This window comes from Rhinolophus sinicus, chromosome 8 (assembly GCF_057876585.1).
Source record: "Rhinolophus sinicus isolate RSI-liver-muscle chromosome 8, RSI-T2T, whole genome shotgun sequence".
NCBI classification, from domain to species: domain Eukaryota; kingdom Metazoa; phylum Chordata; class Mammalia; order Chiroptera; family Rhinolophidae; genus Rhinolophus; species Rhinolophus sinicus.
Genome location: NC_142508.1, coordinates 82,373,467 through 82,394,731, shown reverse-complemented (window position 1 = coordinate 82,394,731; position 21,265 = coordinate 82,373,467). Strand labels below are relative to the sequence as shown.

At 52.5% G+C, this 21,265-nt stretch overlaps 1 protein-coding gene across 3 annotated transcripts; it reads right to left on the bottom strand.

Moving 5' to 3' along the window:
• Nucleotides 1-68: 68 nt before the first annotated feature.
• Nucleotides 69-21,002, bottom strand: TCF25 (TCF25 ribosome quality control complex subunit). Of its 3 annotated transcripts, none has more exons than XM_019740481.3 (18): nucleotides 20,664-21,002; nucleotides 13,368-13,532; nucleotides 12,438-12,509; nucleotides 11,643-11,761; nucleotides 11,058-11,123; nucleotides 8,929-9,011; nucleotides 7,879-8,009; nucleotides 7,439-7,538; nucleotides 6,550-6,643; nucleotides 5,297-5,389; nucleotides 5,068-5,173; nucleotides 3,201-3,360; nucleotides 3,033-3,120; nucleotides 2,439-2,597; nucleotides 2,220-2,310; nucleotides 1,837-1,916; nucleotides 641-713; nucleotides 69-323 (listed from the first exon to the last, which is right to left on the bottom strand). In XM_019740481.3, the coding sequence occupies exons 1-18, from the start codon at nucleotides 21,000-21,002 to the stop codon at nucleotides 165-167; spliced, it is 2,178 nt and encodes a 725-aa protein (XP_019596040.3). In that variant the 3' UTR covers nucleotides 69-164. The 3 variants fall into 3 exon arrangements, with proteins under 3 accessions (XP_019596040.3, XP_019596041.2, XP_074171099.1); XM_019740482.3 differs by having other exon boundaries at nucleotides 13,398-13,532; nucleotides 20,664-20,960; XM_074314998.2 differs by lacking the exon at nucleotides 5,297-5,389 and having other exon boundaries at nucleotides 5,068-5,257; nucleotides 20,664-20,961.
• Between the last annotated feature and the right edge of the window lie 263 nt (nucleotides 21,003-21,265).

Genomic DNA, 21,265 nt, shown 5'->3' with positions numbered 1-21,265 from the left:
CCTGGGCATGGACCCCAGCCTTGGGAACGAAGGTCAAAGCACGCAGGGAGAAACAGGAGGCAGGCGGATGACACATCAGCATTTCTACTTGAGAGGACCGGCCGATTCCGACCAGACAGAAACCAGGGAACATAACTGCACAGCAGGGCAGGCGTCTGCACCGCTCAGTCCCACTCCCCGTCCCCCTCAGGGTGGTCCTCGCGTGGCGCCTCCAGGTCATGGAAGTGAAAGTTGGCCATCATGTCCCGCACAGCCAGCATCAGCCTGTTCAGGCCCTGCTGATGGTCTAGGCCCTCGGCCCCTCCGTCTTCGGGCCTCTCGCCCTGTGTCAACGAGGCTCGTCTGAGCAAGGCCATCCCGGGACGGGGCCCAGCACCCCTACCACACTCACCCCGCGACCCTGTCCAGGAGAGAAGGGGCCCAGAAACCACACACACGCATCTAACAAGGCCAGGCCGCCAGCGTGCGGTCCAGCAGCCATGCTGACTCATGGACGTTTTGTCTAAGTCGCAGCCACAGTCTCAGGCGGGCACGTCCCAGCCTCCTGGACAGGCTGGGTGCCTGAGCTGCTGCCGTGCTGGCTTTGGACATTCACACCTGAACCCAATCAGCAGGGAGAGGCCAAGACGTGCCCACATACCTCCATGGTGTAATTTGGCAACAATGACCGAAAGAAGAGGGCGATTGTGTTTCCATGGCTCACAGGACTCAGCCTGAAAGAGAAAGTCACCAATGGTCAGAAAATGGGGCTGAGCTGACACCTGTATCCCCTGCCTGCCCCGGCAGGGATAGGAAGGTAGCCCCAAACAGGGGCCGAGCAGGGGCCTGGACCCCAGAGCAATGAGGGACGGCTCAGGCCCCAACAGGAAGGGAGTCCTGCATGGGCACTGGCCTCAGCACAGCCAGGCTGGACCCTGCCACTGCACAGTGTCCAGCATTTAAGAAAAGCTGTAGTTTCAAAGTGTCCAGCACTTAGAGTTGAGAGAGTATAAGCTGATCACATAGAGAAGATTCTAGGACACGCACGCGTTAGGTGAAGACCCCTCCTGGTGACATGAAGTACTGCAGCCCAGCTCTATGAGCAGAGGCAGTGACCCTCCTGTGCTCAGAAAGTTCCTGGTATGCAGAGCTGGGGGAGCATGCACACAGACAACACCGAGTCAGCCATTCCTCGGTGCCACGATGTCCAGCATGGCAGCTTGTTTTTGAAGCCATGACACTGATAATAATATTTACCCCAATTGATTGGAGAATTTAACTGGGAACTATCACCCTATGAACATGCAACCCAACTATATAATTCAGTGAAAAGGGACATTCTACAAAATGTGTTCTACTGAGGTCTGGAAAACATATGCTCCCTTAAACGGGACAATCAGTTGGTGACTCTTCTGGGTATGACTCTGTGGGGACAGGCTCCAGCCGAGGCCATTACTCAGCTTTGATGGGCAGAAAGAAAGACACCCCTCCATGACCCCCTTCTGAAAGCTGCACACTCACACTGCTGCCACCGGCCTGTCCTCCTGGCTTGGCACCCAGCAGCCTCCCACCCTCCTCACTCGGTTAAGGGACATTCTTCCTTCGCATGTCAGTGCAGCTGCCATAAGTTCCCATGTGTCCCCTGCCCTGCACATTGCATGACGGCAAGATGGCCTCACTACTCCCCCTTTTACCTCCAGCATGTGAGAGAACCCGACGGGAACACCCTCCAAGATCAGACGAGCGAGTGAAAGAGCCCGGCCCATAAGTTGGTCTGAGATCTCCAAGCCCCTGTGCTCTGGGGCCCAAGACCCAGGGAGCCTAAAGCAAAGGAGCCGAGTGGCAGGTGGACAATACCTCTCTGGCCTGACGTAGGAGTAGATGGTGTCCACAGGAGGCAGAGGGTCAAAGCCCAGCACAGGTTGTGAGCTCACATCCTGCCAAGGGGACACAGAACAGGCACACGGCTGAGCCCTGGACCACACCTGCCCTCTTCCCTCAGCCCGTTGGGGATTCTGCTCTGGGTGCGGGCAGGCTCGGTGGCCAGGCTGCTCACTGCACCGAAGGCTCTTGGTGGGGCTGGGACGGCCTTTCTTCCATCAGGATACTCGCCTGGCCCACATCAGAATACTGCACACAGGGAGTAACAAACCCACGATCACCCTCACCCAGGATGTCAGGATTCCCCTCAGCGCAGGAGGCCACAGGCTACGGGGCCCTGGGGGGGGCTCTCCCCTTACCGGGGGCAGTGCAGCAACTGCTTCCTTTATCTCGGAGAGGATCACGTGACGGTGGATGTTTCTGGGCGCACGCTGGTAGAGCACCTTTCGCCTAGGGCCCGTGAGAAAAGGGACAGCAGTGGAATGGAGTCTGCCCCACCTGTCCTCACGTCTGTGACTGAGACACCGAGCTGCAGGGTGTGTCCTCTTGTGGCCCGGTCAGGCGGCCCCCAGGCTCACCTGCTCTCACACGCCTCCACGGCGGGGTCCCCGGCGTCCACTGCCTGTAAGACTTCACGGACGGTCTCCTCCAGCCAGCTTATGGTGGCGGGCTCCTTCCAGAGGAAGTGTGACCGCCCCAGGTACAGGCTCACCAGCTGGCTCAGGGCAGGGGGCTGGCTGCAGGAAGGCAGGGCCTGTAAGCAGCCCCCACGGGTCCAGGCCTCCACACACCTGCAGGCACCTGTGTGGGTGTCCAGGGCATGCCTGCAGCCTAAGCAAGGAGGCTGCCCAATGGAGACGCGCCACTGCCCGGGGTGGGGCACACAGTTGCAAAAGCTCCTTAATAGGAACGTAAAATAGAAAACAAGCCCGGGGTCCCCACGTTCTGCCCCTCTTGTTGGGAACCGTGTGCGTCGGGCTGTAGGCTGCTCGCACACCAGGGAGCTCCGTGTCCAGTAGGCCAGGGTGACGCCCCACGCAGACACAGGACCCAGCCCTCACACTGGGGACAGTCCCCTAGCCCAGGCGATGTGCACACAGCACATGCTAGGGAGTCGGCACTCCCACCACACACGTGGGCATTCGTCCCCCAGGGCGTATTCCAGTCTTCACCTTATCTCGGCCTCAGGTCCAAAGAAGTGGTGACAGGTGACAGAGGCATCCGGACGCACGCTGCAGTATCCGAGCAAGGGCATCAGCACTGCGGGAGGGAACAGAGGCCCACGGGTCACCCAACGCAACTTTCTGCAAGGGGAGGCGGGGGCTGTGGGGAGCACCCACCTCCGGGGAACATGGTGAGAGCCTGTTGGAGCAGCAGAGAGGCCTTTTCCCTCGCACAGGTGAGCTCCTGCTCTGGGAGGTCTGCTTGCTGACTCAGCAAGAAATACGCCAGGGGCACGGAGAAGGCAAAATTTGGGAGCTGGGACAGGTTCCGATGAGCCTGTACGTGAGGCAGAAACAGTGTGGGGCTGCAAGGTGGTGAAGATGCAAGATGGCGAGTTCACAGGACTTAGTATGCAGGTGACTCCATCTCACATTTGGGGGCCTTCACAGAAAAGACTAAACAGTCATCTCCCCTTATCCTTATTCCAAGACCCCCAGTGGATGCCTGAAACCACACAGTTGCCACAATGTTCTCTCCTGTACATACACACCTGTGGTCAAGTTTAGTTTATAAACTAGCCACAGTAAGAGGCTAACAACAATGAAACAGTGACAGCCAAACCAAAACGAGTTTTTTCCTTCTTCTGTTTCACTGACAGAAGATTCGCTCTCACGGTGGATCTTAGCAGCCTCAGGGCAGGTTGTTCTTTTTCCTCAGTAAGTCAAAGCCTTCACCTTCTCCCAGGAAGCACACTGCCGGCATCACTACCAGTGAGCTCTGGGGCCGTTACTAAGTGACATTAGGTTGACTTGGGCACAAGCCTGTGACACCGTGGAAGTCCATTCGATACTGAGACGGTTGCTCAGTGTACAACATGTACTGGGCACAGGGAGGACACACGTGCCCCGCAGGACGGATGCATGGCACGAGTTTTCACCATGCTACACAGAGTGGCGTGCAATTGAAAACTTATGAAGGTTTATTTCTGGAATTGTCCATTTACTCTTTTCAAACTGAGGCTGACCATGGGTAACTGAAACCGCGGGTGGGCAGGAAAACTGTAAGAGGGCGCCGGGTGCGGTAGGGTGATGAGAAACGCAGCAGACATTACAGGTGTGTCACACTGCACCCACCCTTACGACAGTCCCAGCTTCAGGAGAAAGCAGGGAAATTCTCAGTGGGGAAAATCGAGGAAGCACTCTACTGCCACCATCAACTCACGTCTGTGGAAGTTGCCGGGCACTTCTGCTGTCTTCCTCTGCATATGTACCTAGGTACCCCGTGTGCTATGCTTCCCCTACTAAAACAGGACACGGGCACCACGGTTTCATAACCTGCTAAACCACCATCAACACTATGGCAGCCCCACCATGGGGCCTCCCTGCAGCTGCTTTTCTGTGACTCCAGGAATTTATGTAAACCAGGTCCCCAGAGCTGGCGCTCCCAGGCCAACTACACCCACGGACACAGAACTCAGTGATCTGCATAGCTGTTTGTCAATCACACACCACCAAGTGCTGTGAACACACACACACACCCACACCCAGCTACAAGTTCTCCCCTGCACGGTTTATGAGACCCCAGGATGGACATCCCCCAGGCACACCATGTGAACATGTGTCAGTTCAAATTTTCTAGCAGCCACTTTAAAATGCAAAAAGGTGAAATTAATGTTAATATGTTCTACTTAACCCAGTACACCTAAACAAGCACTTCAACCTGGAAGGACTGTGAGTCAGGTGCTGGGAGCTCCCCTGCACGGGAGTGCACAAAGCCGCTGTAGTGCCCGCTCCCGCTCTGCACGAACGCTTGTGCACACGTGCAGGGGCCTCACCCGCACATTCGCACACCGAGCCAATGAAACTGCCGCAGCGGCTGCCTCCGGTCTGCACCAGCCCATGGCTGTCTGCACGCGCACGATTGTGGAAACAGGGTTGGAGGGAGAGCCAGGGGCACTGGGGTCTGGCCCCGACCCTCACCACCACATAGCTGGGCCGTCCCTGGAACGCAGGAGACTGACGCGCAGTATCGGCGCGCACCTACCTCCCACTCCTGGAAGAGGCGGATCAAGTACTCGTAGTTCCGTGCCCGCAAGGCCAGGTGGTCGATGAGCAGCAGCATGCACAGCGGGTCCTCGTCCGGCTCAAGGCTTCCCGAGGCAGCACAGGAGCAGGGGAGGGAAGGAGACAAAACCCAGAGTGGGACCATGTGGGTGTCCACGGGCCTGCGGTCACTGAGAAAAACAAGCAGTGGCAATGGCCGGGACACTTACCTCAGGATGAGCTTGCAGTACTCCAGCGCCGTGCGCGGGCAGCCCCGCTTCTCCAGGAAGCTCATCTGCTTGTAGAGGGCCAGGTAGAAGCTCCTAGACCCAAGATAGTGCCTCGTAAATTAGAGCCACAGCAAGGCGGCAAAGCCACGTGGCCTGGAGCCCTGTCCAGCACTGTGTCCATCCTCTGCCTGCTGGCTTCCTCGGCATGTCCTGTGTGGCCTAATCACCATGAATGTTCAAGAATGTTCCTGTGTCTGCAGAGAGTCATGCTCTGCTTGTTGTTTACGATTATGTAGGTATCCATGTACAGAAACCACATGTATTGGTTACTTGAAACATTTAGCATCTTGGGTTTTTTTGTCAAACCATTTATCACTTAAGGAAACAAAGTTAAAATCTCTGGTAATTACAATCTTAATTTATCCTCAAATTTCAACAGTTGCTAGTAGCAGTACTGTGGGATGCACAAAGTTTTGTGATTTGAATAAGCCCAGGGGACTCTTATTCTTATCAATAGCCTACCACCTGGTTAATGTGTGGAAATAGTAGCATCTTATAACCTGTCTCAAAGAACTAAGAATTTAATTGGAGAGACAAAACTAACAACACAACACAACCAGCAGAGAGAATTCAGTACACAGTGCAGATGGCGTGCACTGGGAGTCAGCATGCCTGGGACGCAGGACGCCTGGACCACAGGAGGGTGAGGAGGGCGCCCAGGACAGAGGGCACACCACGCCCACCCACCAGGGCCCTGAAGACCAGACCAAGGGCGAGGCCAGTGGGGGGGCTGCTAGTGAGGGCGAGACCTAGTGAGGCCCGAGCAGGGGTTCAGGGAGGGAGAAGGGTCATGTGCGCACGCCGCTCACTGCAGGGGACAGGGTCAGGCTGGCTGGACCTACTGATCTGAACAGCGCCGAGGATGCTAAGCTCGCAGGGCACTGGTCCTTTAGTCCAACGATGCAAGAGACGCCATTATGGACCCCATCATGGTGAAGGGGCTGTCAGGCCCTCTTCTAACAAACAGCTTTAACCCCAGGCCAGCCCGCCCTTGAGCCCAGCCCCCTTGCATTCAAGCTTTAAACACAGCGAGATGCCGTGGTCCAAGCTACCAGGTGGGAACCCTCGTGGAGAGCCCATGCCACCTGCTCCGGCTTCTCCCACACTGGTATTCATGCTACCTGTGACGGCTTCAAGACACAAAAGAGCAATGAGTGCTACGTCTGTGAAAGCCCTGGCGATAGCCAGCTCACCTGTTCTCAGGTCGGCGGTAATCCAGCCGGCAGGTCCCGCTGGTAAGGCTGAACAAGGGGTGGAAGGCACACTCCATGCTGTACAGCGCTCTTTCTGCGGGCCACAGAAACACCAGGGGACGGCGTCACAGCCACCAAGCGGCGACTGCAACCCCGTCCTCTGTGGCTTGCAACAACGAAAGCTCTGGAAGGAAGGAGGTCACGTCACTAGGATTTTGAGAAGTGACAGAGCACGGATGAAACTTTGAGATCACTCTGCATTTACTTCAACCACAGGGGTCCGAGCTGGCAACACCCATATTCTAACCAGAGAAAGACCAACACGTCCTCACAGAGCCCATGCCCATGTACCAGCAGCTTATTCACAAGGGCCAAACATGGAAACAGCCCAAGTGTATCCCAGTGCTGGAGGGTAAACAGAATGCGGTCCACGCACACAGCGGGACACCACTCAGCCATCAGGAATGAAGTGCTGACACACTTGTCATACAGTGAACCTTGGAGACATTATGGTGAATGACAGAAACCACAGAGACACGGGTCACGATTCCACTGATAAATGTTCAAAATAGGCAAACCCAGAGACAGCACATGAGTGCCAAAGGCTGGGGGCAGCTGATGGGTTTCTTTTGTATGTAATGAAAAGGATCTAGGATCTAGGAGGCTGTACAATTCTAGGAGGCATTTACTAAAAACCAGTAAATTGTACACTAAACGGGAGAATTTTATGTACTAGAAATTGTATCTCAGTAAAGCTGTAATTTAAAAAATATCCTCGGAGACCCATTTGCATCCTGTCACCTTATGGAACAGCATGTATGCTGCCAGTCTCTGAGACCCAAGTGGAGGGACGCTGGGCCCTGGGCAGCAGGGCGGGGTGCGGCCTCACCTACGAGGTCGCGTGCCATCTCCTGGTCCTCCTGGAACCGGCAGGCGTCACTGAGCTGCAGCAGGGAGTCGACATGGTAGGGGCTGGTCTGGAGCAGGACCTACGAGGGAGGGGACAGCTGCCGGTGACTGCGGGCAGGGCCATCCTGGCCAACACCCAGGGCACCAGACCCCGGCGGGTCTGTCTGTCCGACATTTAAACATTGGAGAAAGGATCCTGGCTGATTCCTGAACCCCAGCTCAAGCCGCGCTCGGCCCAGCTGCGGAGCCCGCTCACTGAGCTGACTGAACGTAGGGACCCTGTGGCAAGTCTTTGCCCCCATGCTCCCTCTCGCCCCAGGACGGCAGCCCGGTCCCCCATGGGCAGACCCTGGCAGGTGCTCGGAAGCTGTGCGCTGGACCGTGGTCAGCGACGGCGTCCCGTGGGCCCCACGCACGTACCACGATGTTGTTGGGCTCCATGGACTCCACGGCACTGAGGAACCTGAGCTGCGTCTGCTGGTACTCCTCGTTGTGTTCAAACGCAAAGCACGACAGGCCCTTCCTGGACTGCAGTAGCCGCATGGACAGACCTGGGGAGAACCCCAGGTCAGCCCTGAGGCGCTGGGGGCGATATGCCACCTCAGGGCATCTGCTGCAGCCCACCGCGCTCCCAGGACACGCGGGCTGCCGCCCTGTGGCTGGGTCTTCACCAGCCCCACACCCTTTGCTCCTTTCCCAAAAGACGCTTCTCTCCCCAGGAGTGAGGACAGCGCACCAACAGCCCAGGACGACGGAGATGAAGACGCACGGCCCCCATGTCTCATCTGGCAGGGCCCAGACACTGTCTGGTGAGCGCCACGGGGGACCATGCAGGGGCGGGGCCAGGTGCTGAGGGACGAAAACCCACGACTGGAGGCCTCTCTGCTCCTCGCACCCAACTCTGGGTGTTTCTTCAGAGAACCTGAAAACTCCCGTCTCCCTTCAGGACCTTCATGAAGCAGGCTGGTACTTCCAGGTCACCCTTGGCTCACTGTCCCTTGATTGCCGCACCAAAGGCCATGCGCACCAGGACCACAAGGCTGAGCTCCCACCTCTGCCGGTGCCCAAGGGGCATCCCACCACCCTGGCCCTCGGGTCCGAGGCTCCTGGATGCTCCTCCACGTCCCACAGCCACATGGTGCTGAAGGGCTTTCACCCACACCCCAAGCCTTTTGTCACTGCTGCTACTTTTCTTTCAAGTATGTGTACTGATTAGCGTGCAACATAAAATATCACATTTTAAACGTGAACTTAATTGCCTGGTATGGTATAGTTTGCACAGGAAAAAGAGGTAGAAAAAGTTGCACTGAAACGTGGTCAAGAAAACATGCAACTGGGTGTGGGGGAGTGTCTGTGCCAAGACACTGGTGTCGCCCAGCAACGCTGTAGGGTGCTCAGTCACATAGCCACACCAACAGAGGAACCCAGCAGTGCCCAGCGCCAGCCTCCGCAAACCCCTGCACCTCTTACCTGGCTTGGTGTACCGGGGCCAGGTGCTCTTAGGGGTCGTCAGCCACGTACACTTGGGGTACACGCGCTGTCTCTGCCGTGGCCTGGGGAGAACGGGACAGGGCACGGCTTCACCTTTGCAGCCCAACCTTTGCAGGGGCTATGGGAGCAAAGCCACGGGGCATGGGAGGGTGGGCACGAGCGGCAGTGCTTCCATGGGCGCAACGAGGACAGATGCAAACAGCGTTAGTACTCAACGCAATCACTACCAGACGAAACTAGAAACGGTGATCTAAACAACTGACAACCAGAGAAAGAGAAAGGAGATCCCCAGACCAGCAAAGTGCAGAAAAGGTGAAAAGGAAACAAAAGCCGAAAACCACAATTAAAAGACAACAAGAATAAGAGCAAGCCTGCAGGAGTCCTCCGGACGCACACGAGCCAGACAAGGCAACGCCGGCCGAGGGACGGAAGGTGCCCATGAGCTGCCCAAAGCCCTGGTCCCCAGAGGGGTTTCTGCTCCCTCAGTGACACTGTTTCTTCCGCCAAGTGATGGCACGTGGACATGTGTACACTATTCTCTGTACTCTTTTGATAATCTCAACTTCTTCATTAAGAAAACAATGAGTAAAAATCTGAACTGTGTTGGGAACAGGATAAAAAAGCATGTTTCTGCTCCCAGTAAGAAAGTCAGAAACTGCAGGGGAAAAACCGACTGTACAAGAAAAGCACAGTCAAAATCTGAAGCGTGTAAAAAGGAGAATTAACTGGCTGCTGAGGCCCAGGGACAGCCCCATCCTGCAGGGAGCCGTACACAACAGGCGGGGCACAGGCAGCCTTGACTGCCGTTGGGACGCTGGCGGGGGACAAGGGCCCAAGGAGCCCCAGACACGGGGCAGGGCAGGGCAGGCCAGGCCTGTCACGGGAAGATGTCAGCGGAGAAGGTCCAAATGTGAGCGCCCAAGAAAGAGCGCTGTATGCGACATCAGAGAGTCTGAGTAACCAGAAACAACAGTCATACACGTGCAGGAGCAGCGTGAGGACGCAGGGACAGAAGGGAGCAGGCAGAAGGCCAGCCTGTGACAAGGGCTGGTGACAAAGAGTGACACTTTAAAGTAAAAATGTTCTTTGTTACTATTCCAAAAAGAAGACAAAATCAGACACCCTTGTATCCTAAATCACACACAAAATAAAAGCAAAATATAAAGTAAAAACCATCAGAAATGCAAGGAAAGTGTGGGTGGATAACACATGAAAAAATCCTCAACCTTATTCATAATCAAAGAAAAGTCAAAACCGGAAGACTATTTTTTATGGGCCTGTTATAGACAGACTTTTAAATCCCCTAAGCCTGCTATGGACCAGAGGAAGAGACACTGTGACACAGGGTGGATGGGTGTAAGTGGCACAGCTATCCTGGAGGGCAGTGGGGTGACACGCAGCCACCTCACGATGGGGACACCACTCCTGGCAATTTCACCAGAAATGCCAGCACAGGTGCAGGAGGACCGCAGCCAACATGCAGCCTAACATCTGTCCCCTCGGGCGGACACAGTCCCCATGCCCAGGGCGCGTGAGAAACTGGCAGTACTGCGACTCTGGGTGGCAGCAATCCGTCTTGACTGGTTACCTTTTGGGGGGTGTCAAAGCAGACAATTCTGAATTGCTTCAAGTTTTTATAAGAAGTATTTAGTTCTATGATCAAAAACAAGATGCACATGAAAAGACAAAGCTTCTGCTGGCCTCTGGACTCTGTGATGCAGTGTCTGGAAGCCTCCCACAGGGAGTCCCAGATACAGACCCTCGTGCTCTGAGCACTGCTCACCGCGTCGGCCACGTGGCGACAACAACTAAGAACTGTTCAATTAAACTCCAACTTCTTGGGAACCTCCCCTTCAGTTGGCTGCTGCTGACTGGGAAGGGAACACGAACCCGCCTAACATTTCAGGGCCAGAAGCTCCACCCTGAAGGAGTCTGAGAACCTATGCAAACCGACGGGGCCACACCAGACATGATGGCCACAGCCAAGGTCAGACAGCAGCTGCTCCCCAGGCCCTGGCAGCGCCCTCAGAATGGGCAGGAACCCTTTCTCACTATGGCTCGGACAAACCCCTTTCTGTACTTGAGAACATGGCCCATCCTGCTCTTACCTTTGTTCTCCCAGGACAGCTCGAGCACCAAAATACCTTTTCAGTTCTGTGTCTGGATTCAAGTGTCTAGAGAATTGAAAATTTTACAGATAAAAATGAGATTGAGTTCTTTTACAATGATTTCAGGGGTTTTACAAAGCCACGTAAAACCCAGCGAGGAAAACAGCAATTGTGGCATGAAAGTTGACTGGCAGGCTGCTTCCTCTAAAACCACACTGAGCCGAGGCCCAGTCAGGGCAGCGAGAGACCTGACCGAGCTCGGGGCGTCCCCAACGACTTAGGGAAGAGCTGGCTATTTTGGAGGCTGGCAACAACCTCTGTAGCACCTACAAGAAGAGCAGGTGGGTAATTCACCCAAAAAAGACCTCTCTAACACAGGTCAGGAAAGCGTGCTCCCACATACAGGAAGCAAAAAGGAGGACTCCCCTTTTCCTTTCTCCGTGTTCCTGTTTCCTAAAGGTTTGATAATAAACTCATGTTACTTTTAAACAAAGACAGTACATTTTCTTCTTTTTTCACTAACACTCTTCTCCTCAATGGAGTCTGTGGGGACAGCCAGTGAGAGCCAGGAGGGACGGGGCGTACCTGTGCTCCACATACAGGACGTGCTTCTTGGAGCTCAGGGGAGGCGGGCCCAGGGGGCGTGAGCCACTGCCGTCCTCAATCCTCTCCAAGATGCGGTCAATGTCCTCCAGCCCATTTTCCTAAAAGCAACAAAGAACACGCCACTCAGCACACTAAATGTATTTGATTTACTTTTAAAAGAACAAGCATCACATTGTTAATCCCTGAAAGACAGTAGCACATACACAATTTAGAAAGGAGGCAATGCTTCATAAGAGGAAACTTGGGACAGACAGAATCACAGAACCAGAAGGACCCTGGAAATCACTGGGCCACAAGCCCACAGTTCTCAGGTGACTGAGTGGGGACCTGTGCCTGACTCGGCAGCCACCAAGCTATAACCTCTTCTCAGGACACATACAAGGGACCACGAGGCCCCAGGCGTGATCCTGGAGATGCATTTTCCGATCACCTGGGTGGCGGAGGCGGGGCGTTTACACCTCGTCATCCCTGAGTCTGTGGGCACCAGGGAAAGCCAGGGCAGGCGGCCACAGCAGGCTGAGAACGGTGGCCATCCAGGGACGGCATTTCGGAGGTTGCCGAAAAACAGAAGGGAGGGTGGGACTCTGACTCTTAAGGATAAAGGGAACAAAGACAGAAGATTTCCTACGTAACTGTCCCTTTTCATTTCCCTGACATCTGAATTAGTTACACTCCTAATGGGAAGGGATCAAAGTATCAAATAAAACCCACTGCTTTCAACCCCGCCTTGGGAAACAGCCAGAAAAAAACGGAGAGGAAAGCTGCTGGGCATACCGAAGCTTCTGCAGTATTTTTCTTGTTTTTCTGTTTCTTTTTCTTCTTCCGGAGTTTGCCACTTGCGTTCGACTAATAAAAGAAGCACATCTGAATCACTGGCAAGAGACAATAAAATCTTAAACCCTGAGAACCAAAGCAGCAGACGGACAGAAGATGCCTGTGGGGTGTCCCCTCCCTCCCACTTTTGGGGTGTCCTGTGAGCTCCCTACTCTTCTCTCCAACAAGCACCTCCCACTGTCTCCCCGACTCAGGTCCAGCCTCCATCTTTCTCCTTACACGCCTCGACAACCTCACCACTGCCCACATGCCCTCTGCTTTCATCATGCATTTTGTCCACTACTGTCACCGTGATGCTCAGCCACCTGGAGACCGGGCCCCGCATCCAGTCCCTCTGCCTCAGCGCCGCTCCTGCCTTCACCTGGCCATGTCTTTCCACCAGTGTGACTGGCCCTCACCACCCCGAGCTCAGTCAGGTCTCCCCACCTGTACTTGTCCATCCATGTCCCCCTCTCGACCAGAGGCCCCTGGAGGGCAATGACTTGTCCCCAGAACCCAAGAGGCTTTCAAAAGCATTTGTTGAATCAACGAGCTAAAGGTCTCCCACAGGACCCTCCCCTGTGCAGTGGAGAAAACAAAACTGACCTGGCCTATATATTTCTTCAAGGCACGCCCACCCAGGGGGCCCCGAGCTCCAGACGCATCGTCATGGGGCACACACGCCCACCTGGGTGGGACCAGACGCCCCCAACGAGGGAGGCAGGTCTCAGACCATGGACTTGTCTCAGGGACCCTGGATATCGCACCATGGAGGCCACCATGAGGATTTCATACAAATCTGATTGGGGCTCCCAAGGAAACTTTGGGGCAACTGGGCAATGAACAAAATGGAATTCAGAAAATGATCGCAAAGCATGTGTGGCGGGGCACCTGCTCTGGGGGAGCTGCCCCGCCAGCCACCTCTCCATCCTTCTTGGTCGCAGCACTTCCACTCTGGGACCTCCTCTTGCTCCCCGACACCACTGTGTCTGCGAGCAGACAGTCGGGCCTCTCCCCGTTCACCACAGGTCCCTCCTCAAGGTCCTCGACGTCTATCTGCAGAAAGGGGTGGCAGAGAAGGCGTTACTTGTACGTCCTGGTTCCAAGTTAGCGCTGAGCTCAGGACGACAGCAGAACAGAGCTGCTGGGCGGGCACCTCCAAGGCCACTCCGAGGTGAGAGGGAAGGGACACAAACGTCTGCTATGCCTCACAGTGCCAATCCTCTGAACTGCAGACGATGATGCTGGGGCACCGAGTTACTACACAGTGCGTCTGCCTCCAGAGCTGACACGGTGCGGAGTCTGGACATGACAACCTGCCCTCTTTCTGAGCGCCACTCAGGGCAATGACCTCACATAGTGGAGCCTCATGGCAGCAAAAGGGGTGAGCCAGTCGCACAGAGGGCACGGATGGATGTTAGGGACACAATGCCGATTGGGGAAAAAGTCCCGAAAGTCACGCTGAACACACACTAATCACACACACTCAGGCCCTGCCACCACTGCTGAGATGTGCCAACACAGACGACCTGTGCCTGTCATGCAGAAAGGGTCACAGCCGCGTCCTCCTGCGTGTCTGTTTTTGTTCGCAGCCGAATGTTTTTGAGGTTCCCCCTTCCTGCTGGCCAGTGCAATGCCTCTGTGTGGATACAGCACCACAGGTTACCTGCCCGCCAGTCATTCCTTGGTTACCCTCTGGGGCTGCTATGGGTTAAGCTGCCATGAGCATTTACGCAGACATTGTGTTGGTATCCACAGTGGGACTGCTGGGCTATATGAGGTGAAGGTTTAGGATCATAGGACTTCAAGCTCCCCCCAGAGAGCTCTGCTGGCTCCATGAGCTCAGCACTCAGCATTTGTAATTTGGGCCATTCTAGTGGGTGTACAGTGGTATTGTGCTATAGCTTTCATTTACATCTGCCTTTGACTACTAACGTGAGGCCTCTGTCACGTGTGCTTCGCTGACTTCTAAGAGCTGTTCATGTCCTCCGGACACAAGTCCTCTGCCACCTGTCCCGAGGCCTCTCCTCTGGACCGCGCCTATTCCCTCTTCACGGCACCCTGACCAGCAGAGGGTTTTCGGTTCTGATGAAGTCCACTCTACCGAGACTTCTCAGGACAAGCTAGAGCTTCCTGGGCCCAGCCTGAGGACTCTTGGCCTCTCCCAAAGTCACAAAGGGCTTCTCCCCCACTTTCTTCCAGGAGCTGTGTGGTTTCCATGAGTGGCTCTGTGGTCCACCTTGAACACGACGGGCACATGGGCTGCAGTGCATTTGTTGCCACTCAGACAGTGACTCTGCATCAGTGTTATAGCTTTCCCTACCACAGAACTGCTTGTGGGAAATCGCTGGACTGTGTAAGCATGAATCCAGTTCTGAACTCCCAGTTTTGTGGTGTGATTTGCCTGTCTATTTATGCCAATACCATAGCCTAGTTCCTATTTTCAGTGACTGCTCTAGTTTACATAAGCATCTTCTATGTAATACGACTTAAAACGAAACGTGAGGACCTCACAACAGCTATGTCCATCTTCCTCTCCCTCCTCTGTGCTACTGTCATCCCGTACTTTACTTTCACGTATTATAAACCCAACAATACACTTCTATCCTGTTTTAAACAATGAATCATCTTTTAAAGAAATTTTAAAACCAGGAAAGATTGTGTATTTACCATTTCTAGCACTTTTTACTCCTTCACATACATTCATATTTCCATCTGACATTATTTCCCTTCAAAATGAAAAATTTCCTTTGACATTTCTTTCAGTGTAGGCTTTCTGGTAATGAACTACCTCAGCTTTTGTCTATATAAAAATATCTTTATTTCATGCTCATTTGTGAAAAATATTTCACTGGCTATAGAATACCAGGTTAAATTTTTTCTTTAACAACTTCACAGATGTTATTCCACTGTCATCTGACTTGCTTTGTATCTAATAAGAGGTCAGTCGTGATTCTTATCAGTGCCTCTCTGTAGATTCTCCAGCTACTTTTATGACTTTTCTTCACCACTGGTTTTCAGCAATTTAATTATGATTTACATTGTTGTCATTTTGTTTGTCCTGCTTAGGGTTCATTGAAGCTCTTGGACCTGTGGGGTTTTATGTCAAATTTGAGGATTTTTCTACCACTGTTTCATCAAAACACTTTTTTTTTTTTTTTTTGCCCAATTTCTCTCTTCTCTTGTTCTGCTTATTATTGTCCTACAGTGTAGTGAGATTTCATTTTCCCATTTCTGGATAGTTTGGATATTTCTGTGCCCTAAAATCAAGACCATTGATCTTTTCTTCTCTAGTGTCTAATCTGCTATTCACACCACCAAGAGAATTATTCATTTCAGAGATTGTATTTTTCAGTTCTAGAATTTGCTTTTAGTTTCTATTTCTCTATTGAGATGCTCCTTCATTGTGTTCACATGATTGTCTTTAAATCCGTGAATATATTTATACGTTGTCTTAGGTTTGTATCTAATTTCATCATCTGTTACTTCCAGGTTTGTTTCTACTGACGGATTTTTCTCCTGGTTATATGACACATTTTCCTGCTTCTTCACATGTCTGGTAATTTTTTAGTGTATGCTAGACATCATGTTGCTACACTGTTGAATGGCTGGATCTTGTCCTTTTCCTTAACAGTACTGAAATTTGTTCAGGCAGGCAGTTAACTTACTTACATATTAGCACATTCCCTTCAAATTTTACTTTTAAGCTTTCTTAAGACAGGTCTAGGATATTCTTTATTGGAGGGATACTTCAGCCTACTTCTCAGGAGTGGCCTATCTGAAGCACTACCGAACACCAAGGCCTTTTAGCGAGGTCTCTGAGTTCTGGTTGGTCAGAATTGAGTGTCTTCCCATACTCTGTCACTCTGTGAGCACTAATCACAGTTAAACTCAGTTCTCTGCCAGTTGTTCTTCCCCCAGTGGTGAATATTGAGCCAAAGACTCAAAGCAGATTTCTGGAACACTTTCTCTCCAGTACCCTGCCCCATAAACCCCAGCCCTCTCAGTGGGCCCAAAATTTATCTATCTCTTCAGCTCACCGTCACCACCTTCATCTCCTGTGACAGCCTCCCGTGCTACTATCTGAAAAGTGCCTCCACATAGAAAGCCAGGTCATTGGGCTCACTCAGACCTGCAATGCTTATTGTCTAATATCTGGAAACAAGTCACTTCATCTATTTTGCTCAGTTTTACAGTTGTTCATGGCAAAAGGTGACTTTAGTACAGCTATTCTGCTGCAGCTGGAAATGGGATCCTACTTCTGTTTGTGCTCACCCTTGGCTTGGTTTATTTAGACATTGTTTGTGGCTCTATACAAATACATGCAGGGTCCCATGAATATCACTGAAAGTGCTGCAGGAGGAAAACAAAGGAGTTATTTTTCCCACTGGAAGGTGGAAGCCATTAAAACGCTGCATTACTGGAGAACATGCTTCTGCAGTCTGCTGTCAAGAATGACAGTATAGGTAGACACTGGAAGACATCTAGAAACACCACATACAATTTTTTACACTGTTCAAATAATTTACAACTGGAATATTGATCTATAACTCTTTCCTTGCTAACAGTAGCACTGATGACACCCACCTTTGCAAAGACAATCTCATGGACTTGAGGACAACAGAGATGCTGTGACAGGACTTTAACCTGAAGGGTCTTAGAAAATTATGATAATCCTTGACCACATTTGCCCTTGGCTAACAGAAGCTAAAAAAGCCATAGATGTTCCAATACCATATATTATTAAATGCTTTTGGGACTGAATCTGAGGTTTTTACTCTTGCTGCCATTAAAACAAAGGATCAAAGTCAACTTTGAGATCAAAGATAAACACGACACATGCTCTGGCAAGTCGAAGATCACGGAGCAATTTCAGGTCCTTATCCAGCCAAACAATAAACCCGATCACTGAATCTTACTATGAAAGAAGTTTGTTTTTATTTATTTGCACAATTTAGATTTATGTAAATTACTTCAGGGAATGGGCATTATATCGTACATGAAAACACACAATTTATTTGTGCAAAAAGTGATCTTCCTCACTTGGATAATTTTTCAATGATACAGTATAAGTTATGATAGTTTTAAAATGTGTCTGGGGTTTTCATCAGATTATCAAAGTGGTCCTTGACCCAGAAAGTACTAAGAAGCTCTAGTCTACATTATTTTTAATGCTCGTACATATCTTGTGCAACAAAACTCAAACTATTCACTTAAAATGGGTGTATTTACTATATATAAACTATATCTCAATAATGTTGCTTTTTAAACATCCACTCTCAATGAAGTAGGAAAGGTGACTTACAGTCTAAGGCCAAAGAAACTTACCCAAGAGACAGCAGTGAGGAGGACCATCAGAGCCATAAAGTAACCTAGGAGGGGGCGTCCCTGCTCTGCTTCCCTCTTCCCAGGAGAGCATCGCAGGCCCTGGAAATACTTCTAAGGAAACCACTTAAGGCCACATGTTCTACTTAAGTTCGACTGTACCCTTCACTTGGTTCTCAACATCGTTTAATATTTATATCTGATGAGTGCTGAGCATGAGCTCAGCATGGGCTAAAGGCTGCACATGTTAGTTCATTTATTCCTCACGACAACCCCATGAGATAAATAAGATCATCCCCAAGAAATACGGATACCGAAGCTTATATTAGGTATTTTGTCCAAATTCTCACAACTCTAAAGGGGTTGGGTCAGGATTCAAACCTAAGTCCTTCTGACTCCAAAGCCTGTGTGCACACACTCTGACTGGAGACAGTAAGTGCTGGCTTCTCAGAGGAAACACTGACTCATGCCATATCTTTACTGCATACCTACGGGGGGGCCACACACTGCTTTGGGTGGTGGGCACACATTAGGGAAAAGAGAACCTCTGTTCCCACAAAGCTTATAGTCCAGCAGTGGGAGACGAGCAACACAAACTAAAAAGAAACACAGGTAATCTGTATGGTATGTCCTATGATCACTGCCAGGGAAAATGGGAGAAGATCAGAAGAAAGGGGATGGGAGTTTGGGGGTAACTGTGGGAAGGGTGGGCGAGACTGCGAAGGCAAAGCCTGAGGGAGTGAGCTGTGTGACGTCTGCATACAAGGCATTCGTCCCTGGCAGAGGCAATGACACAGGAAGCCCGTGTGGATGGAGCACAGTGAGCAAGATTAGGAAGCGGTGAGGGGGCAGAGCTCAGGGGGCAGACGGGGCGAGCCTGGGGATATGGGGGGCTGTGAAGAAAGGACGGCCGAGATCACATGTGTGCTCAGCAGGGCCACCGTGGCTGCTATGTTCAGACAGATTGCAGGGCGGTGACGACCCATGCCAGAGGCGATGGCCATGCCACAGGCATAGCACCTGGGCTGACACAGAGTCCCCAATAGTTTGCATGTGGCATATGAGAGAAAGATGAGGGATGTGTTCTCGGCTGTTGGCTGTGGCTTCAGGAAGAATGAAGACGCCCTTCAACAGAGGGCAGTTATCGTTTGGACACACTGAGATGTCTGTGAAACATGTAAGAGGAGATAGATGTGCGAACCCAGAAGGAGGTCTGAGCTGGCGATAGCAACATCCTCCCAGAAAGCAGAAGGGACCACACACAGCACAGCGCTGACCTGTGTGTGTCCCTCTGTGTGGGGTCCCTCTGACCTGAGTGCATGGGAGCCACATAGCATCCTGTTTCTCCACTTGCACACAAGCACCTGCCATTGTTCTCAGGCCCCCAACACCCCTCCCCATCCATGTACCCTCCTGTCTTCTTCACCAGGAACACTGACTTTGCTTCAGAGACAAACAGCATGGCATGCTTAAGAGTACAAGTTTTAAGTAGGAAAGCCTGAATTTACATCGCAGGTGGCACTTACTACCTCATTTGCACAATGGGGACAACATGACCTCCTTCTCAGACCGTAAAAAGCACATGACAGAGCAGCAGTGCTTGCATGTGTTAAGTGTCCTCCAAATAATGGTCATTGTTGTTAAGGGCTAAAACTGGAGGATGTGGGAATAAGAAGAAAGCACCACCGGATAAAGGTCCATGAACATTGCCGGCCAACTTCAGCACAAACAGATGCCAGCCTATTAACAAGGGCAATGGGAAAGACGCCTGGAGTGTTTTAAAAGAAGTCTGAAAAATTCCTGGCAAATTTTAGGATAAATTATGTGATGGAAGTCTTGGGAAAACACGACTGGCTTTGTGTCTGTAACTGTTTTGTACATGTTTGAAATTGTCCATAATAAAACAGTTAAAAACAAAGAAATGACAAGACACAGGATAGAGACTAGGGAGTTACTATACTTTCAGTCAGAAATCAGAAGCGTGGAGGGAGAGCATGGTGAAGCTATCTGTTACCATAAGAGAGAAGGTCAATAATCTCTAAACCAGACTTCCAGACCAGTGACGGGTGGCTCACACTCCCCACCGTCTAATGATGGGCCCTTTAACTTGCCAACTTCATAAGAAGTTGGGAGAAATTGCAAGACCATGAGAGAGCTTACAAAGGGCCTCTAGATTCTCCATGATCTTCAGATCCACTACTATTCGCTCAACCATTTGGCAAATAGCGACTGAGTCCCCACTATGCATCAGACACATGGTGCTGGAGCTACAAGGTAAGGAAAACTCATGTTACCTGCCAGTACAAGGAGGTCAGAGAAGCGAGAATGAGATAACGCACACACATGCCAAATTACAGACTGAGGCCAGCGCTGAGAAGCCTCGGTTGGGAATTTATTCCTTCAGTTCACACCTACTGTGTTATTTCTCTGTGCCAGGGAGCCAGCGATAAGCAACACACCAAGTCCTGGGTTGTGAGGAGTAAAGGGAAATGTAAAGACCCTGCAAGTGCCTGGCGTGGAGATGGAAATCAAGGGAAGGATCCCCAAGACCCTGAGAAGTGAAGCCCCGCCCACCGTGCTGCGGCCTCGCCCCTCAACTTGACAGCCACTCCCACTCTATTGCAGCCCAGACCCCACGTGCCCCATCCTTAGACATTATGGCCCCGCCCCTCAACACGGCCTCAAGCGTCGTGACCCCGCCTACTACCACGCCCCCATGACCTCACGCCACCGCCCACTCCATTCGCCCCGCCTCCCCGCTGCAGCCCAGACCCGTGTCGCGCCGCCCCGTGACGTCACGGCTTCGCCCGGTGCAGACCCGTCTTGCTCGCTGCCCCCACCCCAGGCAGCCCCGCTCCTCACCAGCTCAAACCGGTTGTTGACACGGACGCCCTCCTTTCCTGCGTCCCGGGGGCGCCGGCCACCTGGCCCTCGCTTTGGTCCTTCTTCTTCCGCATCATCGTCATCACGGAGTACAAACTGCAGGGCGTCGGGCCCGAGGGGCTCCTGGCCGCGCTGTTCCCCCCTCAGCCTCCGGAGGGCCCGGCGCGACATAGGACCCAACGGCCGCTGACGTCTGGGCACTGGGAGACGAGGAGCTGGAGACAGCGGCCGGCGCGCCTGCGCACTTACGGCGCGCTGACGCGAGGCTGGCGTGTTGCGTCTGCGCGCTGCGGCTCTCCGGAACTTCCTCTCCGTCATCGGTGACGTCAAAGAAGGTGCGGACATCCCGACGAGTTCTCGCGGGAGTTGGGCGCTGCTGCGGCCGGGTTCTCGGAGTCTTCCCGAGGCGTTCTCGCGACAGATGTCAGGCTGGGACGGGGGAGGGAGGCGCACAGGCTCTGAGCCGCCCCCACCCGGGACCTAGACCCTGTTCTCCGAGTTCGGGCCGACGGGGCGGAGGGACACGCCAGGTGAGGAAGCTATGCGTGCAGGTGGGCGTACGGCCTCGCGGCGTTCCGGGT

Coding starts and splice junctions, on each gene's coding strand:
- TCF25 (XM_019740481.3), bottom strand. CDS start 21,002: ATGACGGAGAGGAAGTTCCGGAGAGCCGCAGCGCGCAGACGCAACACG. Junction 6,644..7,438: donor GATGGCACGCGACCTCGTAG/GTGAGGCCGCAC, acceptor TGTGGCCCGCAG/AAAGAGCGCTGTACAGCATG. Junction 3,361..5,067: donor GCCTCTTCCAGGAGTGGGAG/GTAGGTGCGCGC, acceptor CCTCACGTACAG/GCTCATCGGAACCTGTCCCA.